This window comes from Ascaphus truei, chromosome 3 (assembly GCF_040206685.1).
Source record: "Ascaphus truei isolate aAscTru1 chromosome 3, aAscTru1.hap1, whole genome shotgun sequence".
Classification (NCBI taxonomy): Eukaryota; Metazoa; Chordata; class Amphibia; order Anura; family Ascaphidae; genus Ascaphus; species Ascaphus truei.
Genome location: NC_134485.1, coordinates 413,734,949 through 413,751,722, shown reverse-complemented (window position 1 = coordinate 413,751,722; position 16,774 = coordinate 413,734,949). Strand labels below are relative to the sequence as shown.

Here is a 16,774-nt window from a genome sequence, read left to right as displayed (position 1 = left end):
CTATCTGAATGCTATTATAGAAATTACAAATATCACAAAGATCATATGAGCATGGAACCCTTGGCCACTGCGCTTCCTAATGGAAGAGGATGATCATATGACCATGGAGCCCATGGTCACTGCTGTTCCTAATGGAAGAGGATGATCATATGACCATGGAACCCATGGCCACTGCTGTTCCTAAAGGAAGAGGATGGACATATGACCATGGAACCCATGGCCACTACTGTTCCTAATGGAAGAGTGTGATCATATGACCATGGAACCCATGGCCACTGCTGTTCCTAATGGGAGAGGATGATCATATGAAGATGGAACACTTTGCAACTGCTGTTCCTAATGGAAATACAGTAGGATGAACACACTGCCACTGCTGTTCTTAATTGAAAAGAATGTGCTCCTCTCCCATTCAGTATATGCTTTGCTCAACATGACATGTTTTAAGACGGACAGCAAATCAAGTGCTGTCCAGGAGCAGGAGAAGGACGCCAATGTCGCCAGCTCTCTTGCTGCTCTAGGAATGTCTCAAGCGCATCATAAATGAGCCAGAAAAGATCTAGGGAAACTTGAGAGCAGTGGTCAACAGTGAGATAAATGGTGTAAATAGCATAATAAAATACAACAAAATCCTTAAAATAAGTGTGAAACCATAACAATATCGCCCCTGCTACGAATATGTGCATACTGTGAGCAATGCAGAGTTGATCTGCTCCACCTATCACATGGTGTGATGGGAAATGGGGGACACTGTCCCTGGACTGCCTGGCAACACATGACCGGAGATATGGGATTGGATGGGAGGTAGAACAGATGGAATGATGGAGCAGGCTGTCAGTTTGAGACACACAAAGAGAGTCCAGAGTGACAGTGAGATGGGCTACATAGAGGAAACCTGACACTCTCGTAGATGAAAGAGATGGTTTGTATTAGACTGCTAGTCAAGGACAGAGAAAGTGAGTGACCGCATCAGAAGCACATTCTCCACACATAGAGATACAGAGAGGAAAATACACCAGAGCAAGAGATCAACATACTTGCCGGGCTTGCCAAAGCGCAACAGGATAAGGCCTCGGCCAAGCTTCCCGCTGGCGCGCTGAGGCTCAGGGAAAGCGGGTGCTCGTCGTCAGGGGGCGGGCCGGGGGCGGGCCAATGACATCATTGGGCGAACCGCTCACGTGACCGGACCTGCGCTCCGGCAAGCGGGGAAATTTTACATTTCCCTAAGACCCTAATTGCAGCAGTAGGGGCTCAGTGCTGAGCGGAAGCGCGCCTCCGCTAGCAAGCAACAACCATGGACGAGGCCTAATGGGAGGGGGGATTGAATGAGAGGAGGAATGGGAGGGGGATTGAATGAGAGGAGGAATGGGAGGGGGGATTGAATGAGAGGAGGAATGGGAGGGGGATTGAAAGAGAGAGGAGGAATGGGAGGGGGTTTGAATGAGAGGAGGAATGGGAGGGGGATTGAATGAGAGAGGAGGCATGGGAGGGGGGGGGATTGAATGAGAGAGGAGGAATGGGAGGGGGATTGAATAAGAGAGGAGGAATGAGAGGGGGATTGAATGAGAGAGAAGGAATGGGAGGGGGAGGGAATGAGAGAGGAGGAATGGGAGGGGGGTTTGAATGAGAGATGAGGAATGGGAGGGGGATTGAATGAGAGAGGAGGAATGGGAGGGGGATTGAATGAGAGAGAAGGAATGGGAGGGGGATTGAATGAGAGGAGGAATGGGAGGGGGGGGGGATTGAATGAGAGAGGAGGAATGGGAGGGGGAGTGAATGAGAGAGGAGGAATGGGAGGGGGATTGAATGAGAGGAGGAATGGGAGGGGGGATTGAATGAGAGAGGAGGAGGGAGGGGGAGTGAATGAGAGAGGAGGAATGGGAGGGGGATTGAATGAGAGAGGAGGAATGGGAGGGGGATTGAATGAGAGAGGGGGAATGGGAGGGGGTGTGAATGAAAGAGGAGGAATGGGAGGGGAGTGAATGAGAGAGGAGGAGGGAGGGGGAGTGAATGAGAGAGGAGGAATGGGAGGGGGATTGAATGAGAGAGGAGGAATGGGAGGGGGATTGAATGAGAGGAGGAATGGGAAGGGGATTGAATGAGAGAGGAGGAATGGGAGGGTGGAGTGAATGAGAGAGGAGGAATGGGAGGGGGAGTGAATGAGAGAGGAGGAATGGGAGGGGGATTGAATGAAAGAGGAGGAATGGGAGGGGAGTGAATGAGAGAGGAGGAGGGAGGGGGATTGAATGAGAGAGGAGGAATGGGAGGGGGATTGAATGAGAGAGGAGGAATGGGAGTGGGATTGAATGAGAGAGGAGGAATGGGAGGGGAGATTGAAAGAGAGAGGAGGAATGGGAGGGGGGATTGAATGAGAGAGGAGGAATGGGAGGGGGATTGAATGAGAGAGGAGAGGGGGGCAGTAGCGGCCTGCCAGAAATGTGTACCCATTTCTTTGCACGCCTGGAAAAAAGGTCAGCCACCTCTGGCACTGCATATAAGAAACAACTGTTCCTGCGCCCAGGATTAATTGCATAATAATAATACCATTGTTTCCTTTAAGTGCTATTATTCTGGGACACAGTAAAAGGTGTTTCTTATGTACTATGCTATGATGTTTTGAACTTTCTTTTTTTTAGTCTTGTTCACAGTATGATTTTGCTGACGGGCACTAAGCACAATATTTGCAAAATGTAGCAATCTGCGTCGCATTTTTGCATTTTCATTTGTTTGTACTGACTTTAATTCGCAGCGCTACAGGTCGCATTGTCTGTTTCTGTTTAATTGTGTTTATAGCATTGACGCCGGGGGTCTCCGGAGCTGAGCTACGTTAATTTTGCAGGACATTTAAACAGCAGAGAGATACCAGGACCTAATACAGAGAGAAACACAAAAACACAGCGCACAACGCTTATAGGGGGTCATGCACTAAGCTCCGTTAAGTCATTTTTAGAGCGCAAAGAGCTCTTAGAACGTGATGTTGCGCTGATCACGATGCACTAAGCCGCGCAAACAGGCACTTTGCGTTCTAAAACTGACCTTTTTCAGGAAATTTTTCTAAGTCAACTTTGCTCGTTCGTTATTCTGTTTGCGTTAAATTCTGTCCATAAGCGGGATGCACAAAGCTACGTAACCTTAGCGTACGCGAAAGTTGCTTTCAACAGAACACGCCAGCTCAAGGTAGACGCAAAAAAAAGCTGGACTTTGAAAAATTTCTTGCTTTACATTTTTGCATGCGCAACACCCAAACAACAGGCCGGCGGGTGTCCCCGGATGACCCCGCGGGGGTCCCCGAGGGAAGCCGGGGGTCGCGCGTGTCCCCGGCTAACCCCGCGGCCGTTCCGGGGTCCCCGCGGGAGTCCCGGGGTACCCGTGGGCCTTTGCTACCAATGTTGTGCCTACAAAAATACTAAACATTATTTCAAACTAAATACACCCCCCTAACACATACAGTACAATAATGTGCAAAATAACTATTATCCAGATATGGATAATAGATTATTTGCCCATTATTAAACACTGCATTAGCATACCTAAATAAAAACAGTTGCCAGCTAATCCAATAAATACAAGCAGTAACAACATCAACAATGAATTAATTAAACCATTAACCAATGAAACCAATTACTGTAATTCCTAAACCAACTCAAAATGAATAGTAACACTAACCAATCAAACAATGAATTACTACAACATTAACGAATGTAAACATTAAAAGACAAAGAAATAAATTCAAAGAATATCTGAAATAACCATAAAACGCATTAGCTAAAATAATACAACATTAACTACAAACGAACACAAATCGCAAACATTTTATTACCATTAAGCAGGAAAAAACAAACAATCACATCGACATAAGAAATTAAAATTAAAAAAACCAACAGCAATACCAAGCCACAAATGCCCCCCAAATATTGTCATAATACTGTATTAATATGTACCCTAAAGTGGTACAGATAAATATATTATCAGTCAATGTGCCTCCCCCAAAAAATCAAAAAACACATCCAATGAAGAAACCTGTAAAAAGAGACATTTACAAACATTGAATATATTACTTACCATTAGAAGCGGTGGCCCTCCGACTCCCGGGGTAACAGGAAGCTCACGTACTTTGAAGGCCTCCAACAGCATCCGATGCCATCCGCCATGAAGATCCGGATCAGGTACCCAAATCTTCTTTTTTCTTTCTTTAATCCCCTTCTTCTATCTTCATCTGTCACCATTTCTTGATCTTCTTTATCTTCTATCTTCATCTGTCAATCCAAAAAAACCCCATGGTAAATCCCAACCAATGTTGTCTCGTCGTCTTCCTGGGCTCAAATGAGGCGTCACGGCCTTAAATAGGGTTTGTGACGTCACATTTAGCCTCAAAATGGTTAACAGCCACCTGATTGGCTGTTCAAACCATGTTCTGACTTTAATTTTTTTTTTTTACATGACGTCACTTAAAGGGAATGATGCCAGCCAATCAGTATGGCTGTATTTCATTTGCCTTTAAGATGACGTGACGAAGCCGGCGTCACATGGTATTTCAGCCAATCAAATCATGGGAACCAATTCCACACTCTGATTGGCTGAAATACCATGTGACGCCGGCCATCTTGGATTTAGTGAAGTCATCTTAAAGGCAAATGAAGCACAGCCATTCTGATTGGCTGGCATCATTCCCTTTAAGTGACGTCATGTGCATTAAAAAATATATTGATCAATTGAATAATACAGGTGAGTATTAAGCGTACATCAAAAGAGAATTAAAACAGCATTTCAAGGGTTAGTTTGTTACCTGGATTTGTCATCTGGATTTGCCACAGGTTGGTGCCTCCGGGTCTTTAGATATACCTCTACTACCCTCCGTCGCAGTCCTGTTGTTACAGATGGAAATGTCCCAGCAAACTTGCTACTACAGTAGGTAACTGTAGCCAGCCATCACTCCCAGCCATCACTCCCAGCCATCACTCCCAGCCATCACTCCCACTAACGGAATTCATACAGTTACCTACAGTAGTAGCAAGTTTGCTGGTACATTTCCACCTGTAAGAACAGGACTGGCGACGGAGTGTAGTAGAGGTACTGTATATCTAAAGACCTGGAGGCACTAACCTGCGACAAATCAAGATGACATCGTGCTGGAGAGACCTGGTTGGCGCTTTAAATGCAGTTTTAATTCACTTTTGATGTACGCTTAATACTCACCTGTATTATTCAATTGATCAATATATATTTTTAATGCACTATGAGCGTTGTACGCTGTGTTTTTGGGTTTCTCTCTGTATTAGCTCCAAGGGGTGTCTGAGCCACCCCTGTTTCCACGGCTGCAGACGCTCTATTCAAATTATTCTGTAGGATCACGTAATATTGTTATTATTTGTTTCATCACCTTATCTCACTTGGTTTTTTAGTGGTTTAATGAGCTAGATTTTAGTTGCGCACTTTCTTCACTTTGTTTCACAGATACCAGGACCCCCTGCAGAGGTAAGTTATCTCAGGAAGTAGGGGGTCGCCGCAGCTAAACATAACGTCGCTCAGATCTGTAGACCCGGGCTTCAATCCTATAAATTAACAAAACAAACAAGGAAACCTGGAGTGCTGATTTAATATGTTTCTTGTTGCCCTTTCCAGAGCTGTTTTTATTTAAAATGTGGAGCTCCAATTAGGAGATATACGTTTTTTAAATATTAAGTGTCCGGGGGAGGTTAAAATTAAGCTCTTCTAAGAGCCCATTGTACTACACATTTTTAAATAGCTGGTCATGCTAAAAGAGCAAGATATGAGTAAAACATAGACAATCTTCTGGAGAGGATCGCTGCTTTAAATTTGAAAAAATACATTATTTTGAAGGTATCTGTAACTGGCGTAGTCAAATCTTTCAATGGATTATTCAACATCGGTAAACAAAACATTTATTTTTAAATTGTGATAGCAGCACAACACTAACAATGTGACAAACAGTTTCTTCAAAGTGCAGGTCTCCTCAAAGTTAGACATACTGTACATAGTAGAGGCCTACTCACAAGTTCATAATGAAGTTCTCCTTTAATGTGACAGCCAAGAACAGTGGAAAGACAAAGTTTCAGGTGCCATATTTCACCTGAGGAAAGGTCCATATGGGACCTGAAACGTTGTCTTCCCGCTGTTCTTGGCTGTCACATTAAAGGAGAACGTCATTATGAACTTGTGAGTAGAGCTCTACTTTGTATGCCTGTCTTTGAGGAGACCTGTACTTTGAAAAAATTGTTTGTCTGTGTTGTTGTTGGCTGCACACACAGGATTCTCCTGCTTGTTGGAATTGCTATTTAATGTCATCCATCACTAATTATCTATCCTCAATGGACTTACAAATGTAGGGGTAGATCCACAAAGCTCTTTTAAATCAGGGCAACTAACGTCACATGACCTAAATAGTTAACGGAGATCCACACATCTAAATGTCCTGTCCTGGGCTTCCTGGGGCTCAGAAAGCTTTAACAGGCAGATGAACTCATCTCCTGCTTATTGCAAAATCGTTCTTAAATTTCTGATTAACTTTATTCACAAGTACAAACAGAAATGAATAGAAAACTTTGGGGGATGCATAAATTAGGAGAAGGTAAAAAAAACAATACTATGAAAGGAGAGCAGTTGGGATGAGACCACTTAGCTGTCGGCAAGCTTGGAAAAGGCAGTACTGCATGGCTGACCATGAAGGAAACAGGGCAGGACTATACCATGTGCTAGGGAGGGCAGAACATATCAAACTCCAGGGGTCTGGGAAGGGTAGTTGCTGATAGCAAAAGGCTGAATGACAGTTCTAATGCAAAAATGCATAGCAACAGGGGCGGAACTGGAGCACAGGTACTAAGCAACAGCAAAAGCAGAAAAAAACACAGGCTGGAGACAGAGCAATAAATATATGAAAAAATAGTCCATTAGGCCCCTCAATTGCATATCACTAATGTGGCGTTAGCCAGCTAATGTCAGTATAAGCAGGGCTGGCTGGGGCATTTGTGGGGCTTGATGCATGGTCTTTTGTTAGGCCTCTTACCTTGTCTGGCGTGAAATCTCGTCCTCCAACGACACAGCGTCATGACCGTCCCGTGACGTTGCAGCGCCATGTGTTGCATGTGATGCCATGTGGTGTTACATTGTCATTGCAACGCAGCTCCATAACAATGAAACGCTGCAGGTGAAGATGCCGCTGGACAAGATAAGAGACAGTTACAGAGGCCCGTGTTTTCCCCCGGCAATTAGTTTCATTGTTGTGGGTAAGAGCACAGGGGGCTCTATAACCATGGGGCCATCAAACCGACCCTGGGTATACGACACCATGATAAATAGGACTTTCCTCTCCTCCACCCCCTGCCATGTTCCTCCTCCCCCTGCCTCCTCCCATCCTCATCCCCCTGCCTGTTCCTCCTCCCCACCCCCCTCCCCCACTCTGTTCCTCCTTTCCCTCCCCATTCCCAGTCCCTCTCGCCCCTCCATCTCCCCATTCCCTTTCCCATCCCTCTTCCCCTCTCCCTGTTCCTCCTTTCTCGCCTTCCTTTCCTGTTCCTCCCTGCCCTCCACCACCCTCCCTTCCACCCCCCACCCCACTCTCCTCTACCTCCCCTTAACATCTATATAACTCTTGCTTCTGTCTTTCTGTGCTAACAGTAGCCAAGACCTATACAAATATGTCAGCCTGTTCTCTAGTCATCTCCATTCTCAACACAGTGAATTGCTTATAAAACATTACTATCTTACAGTCTTTAAAAAGAAGACAACATGAACAAGAAATATGATAAGTGAAAAGGTTGGGGCGTTAGAAAATTTAGATAGGGGTATTTCTATACATTGTGTGGTAAATAGAGATGGGTGAATGCCAAATCCGTTTGCCGGATTTTCGCTGATGTTACCCCAAAATCCATTTCGCGGTCTAAAATCCGTGAATGGATTTGGGCTGTTTCAATCCACGTGGATTCATCCAAAACCGCCATTGGATCCATCCCGTGGACGGATGATAGCGAATCCATTCCGCGGATTCAGCAAACCTTTGGTGGATTGGATTCTACAAATCCCCGTCCACGGTTTTCGGAATCCATATTGGTATTGTATTGGTAAAAATAATACAAAATCTGCAAAACGCGGATCGCCCTTTTTCAGATTGACCCGCTGAAATCTGCGGACCAAAGGGACCGGCCGATCCGTTGCGAATCCAAATCAACCCAAAAATTAACCCATCTCTAGTGGTAACATACTGTAGAGCCGACTAGAATTCTAAAACAAATCTGGGGCAGTCACCAACAAGACCCAGGTACATGCTGGGTACATGCTGGTACATGCTGCAACATTTCAGTGTCATTTCTGCAGACAGACTAATGGCCCATCGGATTAACAGCGGGGGTCTCTGGCAGTCCCATTCAAACTGAATGGTACTGCCAGGTGTGTTAATCCAATGGGCCATTAGTCTCTGCAGAAATGTCACTGAAATGTTGCAGCATGTACCCAGCATGTTCCTGGGTCTTGTTGGTGATAGCCCCAGATTTTCCAAGGCAAGTTTAAGGCATGTTTTAGAATACTCGTCGGCGCCCCTGTAGACATTGACGGCAGATGAGGACCATTTGGCCTACTTAGTCTGACCATTTCCAGACCTGCTATAAAGCCTCAGACCTTATTGGCTTTCTGATATTTTTTCCTATTTAGGTGTAGCCCCCTGTAAACAGCACAGGCTATACCTATCTCCCTTCTACTGTGGTAAGTCCTGTTATGATCAGGCACCAGTAATCATCATGGGTTTTCCCCCTTCATAGCCTGCCCTGAGTGGTAGATGCAGGCCTGGACTCAGCTGCAGGCGTGAGCAAGAGGGAAGGTTCTGCTGACATCACGAGAGGTGGGGCTAGCTCTATATTTAGCAGCCAAGTCCGGTGAGTAGAGTTAGTTTTATGCCGAGAGTCTGGAGTTGCCGGTATGTTATGCCGAGAGTCTGGAGTTGACGGTTAATTATGCCTTGAAGCGAAGAGTCCTATGGATCGGTCCGAGGAGTTGAGGAGACCGCGTTCTCCCCTCCGCAGAGTGCAGGAGCAGAGAGAGGAGAGGAGATATTCAGCCTCCTTTAGTAGAGCTGATAGAGTTATAGACCTGGTGGACCAATGCCCTCACCCCACTGCCTGGGGTGATGGGGAGAATCCAAGCCCCACCGCGAGTATAACCTCGGGGGTGGGCCACAGGGTATTGAAGCCCTAGCTCAGACCATCCTGTCGGAGGAGAGACTTGGGAGGAAGGAGAGGAGGAATTATCTGTGTGGAAGGAGAGCGGCGTAATTAGCAAGTCTTGGCTGTTGTTGTTGCGGCTACTGGAAGCCACTACCGTTGGGAGATTGCTGATCTGTCAATAAAAGAGACTATTCTTTGTTACCAAAGACTGTGTGTGAATTGGAAGCTATTACCTTGGACCCAAGGGGTTCTTCTATACAGGTCCTGTCCCATATTCATGGGAGTATAGAAGATGGAGGCGCTGCACCACTAAGAGATCATGGAGGCTACCACCCCAGAAGCCCGGTCCTGGCTCCCCAATAACATCGCGGGAAGCACAGGCCCTCCTGTTCCTCACAGGTATGCACCACACCGCATGTAATCTGCCCTCATGTACCCTAGACACCACCATAGAGTCTGGGGGAAGGGGGGAAGCAGGGTTACATAGGATACTAGTTTGTCTATTCCAACTCCTTTATTATGTCTGCCTCCACCACTTGAGGGCAGCTGTTCCATGGATCCACTACTCTTTCAGTTAATAAGCACTGCCTTACACTTCTTTGTTACCTCTAATACAAAAGGAACTGGATTGACTGGATTGTGCTTTAGGTCTGTGAAACGTTTTATTTGTTTGTTTTATATTAATCCTTTGCAGTGCCCTCCAGCTTTGCAGTATGTACTCAAAATATAAACAATTAAAACAGGGCATGCCTCAGTACTTGTAGGGTTTCGTGGTATTATGAAGATGTCTCATATCCCGAAAGAACAGTGATATATGAAATTCCAGTTTGGTTAGGTTTCGTAATATGCATCCAAGTGGGTGCGTTTACTGCGGCTTATATAGGGTCACTAATTCCTCTGTTGGCGTGAGAAGTGGAATATTAAGTAAATATATCTTTAAACATAAATTAAATATTTGGCAGGAATTACATGCATCAGAGCCAAATTTATATTCTATTCTAATATGTGGGCTCTCTATGTATAATTTCAGGATGTTTGCTGCACACCAAAAATATATAATACGTTCTGATACAGTTACTGGTGCTCCTAGTCCCAGGGAAGACCTGAAAATCAACCAGTATGTCCAATGTAATAGATGGACAAGGGCACTGTGGATTTTATATCATAAAGGATTTATTGTGCCATAGAAACACACAACGTTTTTGCCTGCTCTCTCTATGTATAACATTGCAATATTCCTTCAATATAGGGGACGAATCAAAGCATTTCTGGTGCAATTAGAGGTATTTTCATCTTATTCCTATTTGAATCAATGTAGCAACATATTTGCTCTGATTTTGCCGTGCCGTGTGTTCCAGATCGTGATACGGGGAGTGCGAACAGGAATAGTTTCCAGGCACGCATGTTATATTTCAATGTATTGAATTCTGTGTCTGTATTACTTCATCTTCCTTATTATTTGCACACACAAAATCGGCCAGGTGGCCTGTGGTGACACAAACCCCTCTGGCTAAAACAATTAAGGCCAGATGAAAGAAACTTCACTAACAAGCTTCTTATACATAACACAACAAAACATAGGGCATTGTGCCAAAACACACGCTCTGCATTGACACATCACCCTTGTGTTTATTCTTAGCAAACTGAGAGCCAACAACTCTCCTTTACTCAGCCTAACTGCTTGCCCTCTCACTCTGTACTACAGTACTTTCTAATCATCATCTGCTCTACAGTCTATTATTTGTTGAATAGCCGCACGTCTTCAAAGACATCATTCTCATTTTGCCTCTAGTCTATTCTATGCTTCTTCTCTGTCCCTCTTTATGGTACCTCTATGGAGAACACTAAATGGTATCATACAGTTTGTCCGAGCCACTTTCGTCTGTTTCTTGGCCACATTCAAAACTCTTTGATCAAAATCAGTCCACTATTGGCAGAACTCAGTAAGCGTTCAGCAAGATTCCTTGGTGGTGTTTGTAGAAGGTATTACCGTAATATAGGAGGACTACATCCTTGCTTTGACTGCAGCTTTAAAGCCAAAGTTTGACTGATATGTGTCTATTTGTTGCAATATTGGGCGGAGAGCACCCTGATCTGACGTTAACAGCCATTCAAGTCTTAGCACTTGGTGAATCCTGGCTTTAGAGACGTTAATAAACTGCAATAGATGCAAACACATGGAAAGCCCCATTCAAGTGCTAGTGCTGAATCGGCGCTATGGCACATTATTGAATAGAGCCTTTAGTCCGTTAACTTATTACATTCTCCATTAACCTTGACAACATTGGTAGATTTGTAAGTCTTATTCATGATTATTATGGCATGCAAAACCATCCAGAAACCTTTATACATTCTTTACTCATCAAGGGCTTTCAAAACTTTCAAGCCATTCTCTTAACATGTGAAACTCTATATAATGCCTTGTAATGACTAAGCATTCACCAGTGGTTGGAATGATAAACAAGATAGTTCCCAGCATGCTTTTACACAAAGTATCAAAAGATGCCTGCATCCCAGCTGACATGATTCCAAGATATCCATCACTAATAGTCTTGCCTATTTGATAGGAAGCATATTTTTAGATCTCTAAAATTCACAGTGTAGTCGCCACTTTAGTGCCCATCTTTCGGATCCTTCTAACCTTATTAACAGTATATTGTTAACAGTTTTTAATTGAATATTTCTCATTCTCTTCACTCGTAATTCTTTAAGACCTTGATTCTCTTTATTGAGGATCACTTCAGTAGTAATAATTATGTTGCAGTACATCATATTTACTGTACTTACTGTAGTTTTGTTGAGAACCATGAGTAATCTTTGGATGGTCCAGAAACAACAGTTTGAAAGCCCCTGCCCTAGACCACAAAGCCAATAAGGAAGGGCTTGTGATTGGCAGCAAGGGGAGGTTCATGCCTTAAGATGGAGAGAGAATTAAACTTGAAGTGTCATGGATGGAGTGAAAGGCTTGAGTAAAATGTTCTACAATAGAGGTCCATGTATAGGGTATGCATAGATAGATACATTAGATTTAGTACTACATAACTGAAAATGGAAGCTACAAATGGTAAGACATAAAACCCAGAACTTGTTAAATCACTATATTATATTTATTCTTGGTAACTTCTTCTGTTGATTCTCGCCAAACAGCAATCGGAAATACTTGTGATTGAACATTGAGTCAAAATATCTCGATACATTAACGCAATTAAGCAATCAAGCTAAATTGATCACAATCTTTGACTAACCTAAACTTATTTTCCTATCATTCTAGTTAACACTTACTTCTAAATAAACCTACCTATTGTTTGTTGCTTGTGAAAGTATCTTGACAAAGTGACTATTGAAGGGAAAGTTATTGGCTTGGTCTCAAAATCAACCTCTCATTCATTTAAGGGGCACTAGGATTAATTTTGAAAATTAACACTGTTAAAAATATGGCCCTTGGTAACTTCCAGACCAATGATTTTAGAATTACAATAAATAAAAAATATCACTTGTGAGCACATTGGCATGTCTCAGAATTACAATGTACTGTAAGACTAAATGAAGAGGCATTCATATAAATACATTGGACCTTATACTCCTGTATCAATCCCCATTCTCAATCAGAGTCTCATCCACTCAGTCAATACAGCCCTTTCCTGGTTTCAAACCCATTAGGATGAGGCAGACGCCTCACCAGTGGGGTCAATGGCTCAACATTGTTTTTAATTCATTTGTAATAAGATAGTTTAATGAAATGATTTGCTTTATTGTTTCAACAAACTAAATTTCGTATTCACTGTGTTGACCTGGGCAATGGAACGCCATTGCTTCTTTCTATTGACTCTCAATAGTTGAGGTGTCTGCACGCTGGATATTTCGTCCTACAAAAAAATAAGTCGCTTTGAAAGAAAGATCCTTTTGAGCCCCGGATTTGGGAGTTTACTGTTTAACAGTACGCCGCATGGTGATGCATTGAACTTTTCCAGGCAATGACAAAAATCATAGTTTTACATTAAACACAATTTTGGCACAGAAGATACTAAAGCTCTTAGCCAGAATAGTGAGGCAGGAGGATTTATTACGTTTCAGCTTCAAAGGAAAACTAGAGCATGTTTTTATAGCGCATCAAAGTTTTCTTTACAATCTCCTCCCTGCATTTTCAGGCTGCTTAACCTCCTCTGAAAGGTATACATTCAAACCCTTGGATCCCACTTCTCAAACAAGAAGTCATTTTACAAACGGTAAACTATTCTTGAAATTCCTAGCATACTCAAAGTCATCAAGTAATTCAAAAAGACTGCTCTGGCAAATTTAAAGAATTATATGTAATTATATATTAAATGGTAGTAGAAAACTCCCACTACATTCCTATACTTTGGCCCGTTTTATTGTAGCTATTCTGCTGATAGAAACCATTGGACATTTCTATGAATTAAAATCATGCATTCATGGCCTTTCAGCCATATGAGAAAGCATATAGTGGCTATAGTGGAAGTGCCCCTTCCGTGCTCCTTGGCATAGCGCACGCTTGCCTGCAGCAGGAGAGATTTCCTGCCCTGCAGGCAGAGGCAACAGGGAGGCATGTTGGGGGGCGCAGCCGTGACGTCACAGAGCTGGTTCGCCCTTATTAGGCGAACCGCTCACGTGACCCGGCTGTTGCGTGGGAAATACAAACTTGTTTGTAGTGCAAAGCGCCGGTCTCCCCGTTGCGCATGTGCACACGCGCACTATATACCAATACATTGTCGTCCTAGTGTTTGTTTTCGGAGTGAGCTACGTAGCTCATGCCGTCTCCTGCACTATGGACGCAGATTTATAAAGCCTTGTTGCCCAGTCTCTGCACTAAAATATTGGACTCCTGTATGCCAACCGCTGACGGACGCCTGCCATAGAAAATGTAAAGCACCATTCTCCTGGGAAGATGCTCCATAACATCAGTGGCCAAACCAGCGCTGGACACCAATTACCAGCTGGACGATATGCCCAAACTTGATACTCTGGGCTCCATGTGTAATAATGAACCCACCAAGCTGTGACAAACACACACAACGTAATTAAACATTACTTTTCATTTGTACCTACATATTGTACCTCTTTCGTCGTTTTTTGTATTTAAAAAAAATAAATAAAAAGAATTCAACATATCCATTAATGCTACAATACGCACAAAGAGAGGGAGGGACTGCTTGCCCTGGATGCCACGAGGTGAGTGGCATCTGCCCCCATATCCCATGCCTCCCCCAAAACCTGATTCTATCCCCTTTAGACATTAACCCACTAATGACCACCCAGCGCAGGGAAGGAGCATGGCTACCTATTTATGCTGCCCCTTGGCTGAATCCTATCATAACTTATGCAAGAACATGCTAGTTTGTACATAATGATTAATGTTGATTCTCCAGAGTAATAGCTAAAACGTTTTTGGGGGTAGGTCAAAGTTCTAGCAGCCACAGTTGTCCTGGATAAGTGTTGATTTGTTGTATGTCGTGTGTACCATTTTAATGAACCAACAAAACAGTTATTGATAATTATAAATTATAGTGTACAGAGCTTTCGAACCTCACAAGTCTCTTCTTCAGGTACTCTGACAGCTTTGAAGAAGAGACTTCTAAAGAGCTCTCATGTTGGTCAATTAAATGTATGACAACTTTCATGGAAGGGCATCAATCAGGTGCTACTGATATGAGATGTAACTTGTATATGCCAATGGACTGAAATGTTACCCGAACTGTCCCTGGAATTAACATACTGTTCAAATGGATGTGTTCTTTTTTATACATGTAACGGGTGTTCGTGTCTGGTCTGACCCCCCCAATCTCACATTGGCCCCTATGGTCTATCCAGCCCCATTACATGCGTGTGTATTGTGGTGCACCTGTAGGCAACAGGACTCCTGAGTCTCCCGCTTGATGGTATTGGGGGATGTCAATCAAGACAAGTGTCTGAGGTAGTGGGTGTTGAGTCTTACTCACATTACGTACAGCGCCTCCACCTCATCAGAATCTATGCAGATGCAGGTAGATGGTCCTGATGAGGAACTCCTTCTTGGTGGTGAGGGCCCCAGGAGAGTAATTGCAAACTCACACCAGGGGGTTTCCTTTTTACAAGTCATCTTTATTGTACCAGAGGTGGGCAAGCTGCCCGGTGCAGTGAAACTTCTCAGCCGCACATTCTCCGTGATTCCCTTCCAAAGGTACGCCCTCCCAATGGAGTGGGATTCCCTCTCCCCGTATGAAGATCACCCCTGTTCCAGGTCCCTGGAACAGTTGGCCTTAGCTCACTTTAAAGATTATTGGGTACCCCTAGTTACAACACTAGGGGGTACCTTGAACTTGTAACTTCAACCTTCCACTTTTACTCCCGTACGTGCGCGCACTAACTTTAGGCAGTGTAGTGCCTTATATACCTCAGGAGGCAGGCACATCTCTGAGGTCACTAACAATGGACTCAGAACATGTAGCCACTCCGTTCCATACATAGGTCACCTCACCAGGGTGTGAGGGCAAACCTCCATAATTACTGCTGGCACTCCTGTAACTTACCAGGTCTTATTGCCAGCAGGAGAGATGACAGTAGGCATTGTTATGCATGACTACATACAGTACCTGCTACATTGTGTAAAGCCTGTCTCTTTCATGGATACACGCTGATTATATATAGTGTATAAACTTGTGACTTCTATTTTACCTAAATGCAGGTAAAATAGAGTGAACATGTTTCATTAAAATTGAACATTCAAACTCACAAAATAGACATCGAGCTTATGCAATTCGCCCTATTCAGTGTACCTACCAATTAAATAGTGTGTAACTTGCTATATCTATATTCACATAGTGTAAAAGAAATACTGTGATGACATGAAACTCGGATTTAGAGTATTACTGAATGATACATTTCTGTGTTGTCTCTCTCTTTAGTCTCTTCAAATAATGGCACTATTTAACCACTTACAAAGATCTGTTTTAGCTGTAGTCATGACTCATGACTTACGATATCTAGCAGGACCCCAAGTTACACACTAACATCAACTGCAGGAAGTAGTTCTTCCCGATCAATATGCATAGTCTATCTATTAGAGCTGTTAAAACGATGAATTAAGAGCTCACTCATGTTTCATTGTCCTTTTATTTGCTGATGTAGACAGTGTTTGGTTTGAAATATCAGATTCCAATGTTTCCAGACACTAACAATAAACGGATAAAATAGACATTTAATAGACATTCAAAGAATGAAAACAGTTTGCTAGAAAACTCCATGGGCAGTCTGCATACTGGGAGGCTTCCGTCTAACTGATCACAGATGGTGTCCCTGGGAGAAAACAACAGCATTAACTTTTGCTTGAAAACACTTTTATTATATATATAAAAAAATTGTATGGTGGCAACATATTCCCGTGCACAGTACAATGAGAGAGGCAGGACAATGCAATTGTGCACCAAACTCTGTACAGGCATACCCCGGTTTAACGACACTCGCTTTAAGTACACTCGCGAGTAAGGACATACTGTATCACCAAATAGGCAAACGGCAGCTCACACATGCTCCTGTCAGCATGTCCTGAACAGCAATACCGGCTCCCTACCTGTACCGAAGCTGTGCGCAAGCGGGGAGACTATAGC

At 43.5% G+C, this 16,774-nt stretch overlaps 1 protein-coding gene across 1 annotated transcript in view; it reads right to left on the bottom strand.

Moving 5' to 3' along the window:
- Window positions 1-11,532: 11,532 nt before the first annotated feature.
- LOC142490797 (uncharacterized) overlaps window positions 11,533-16,774 on the bottom strand; it is a 77,490-nt gene continuing 72,248 nt past the window's right edge. Inside the window, exon 3 of the mRNA XM_075593219.1 lies at window positions 11,533-11,726. Coding sequence (XP_075449334.1) covers window positions 11,533-11,726 — 194 coding nt within the window. The remainder of the gene's footprint in view (window positions 11,727-16,774) is intronic.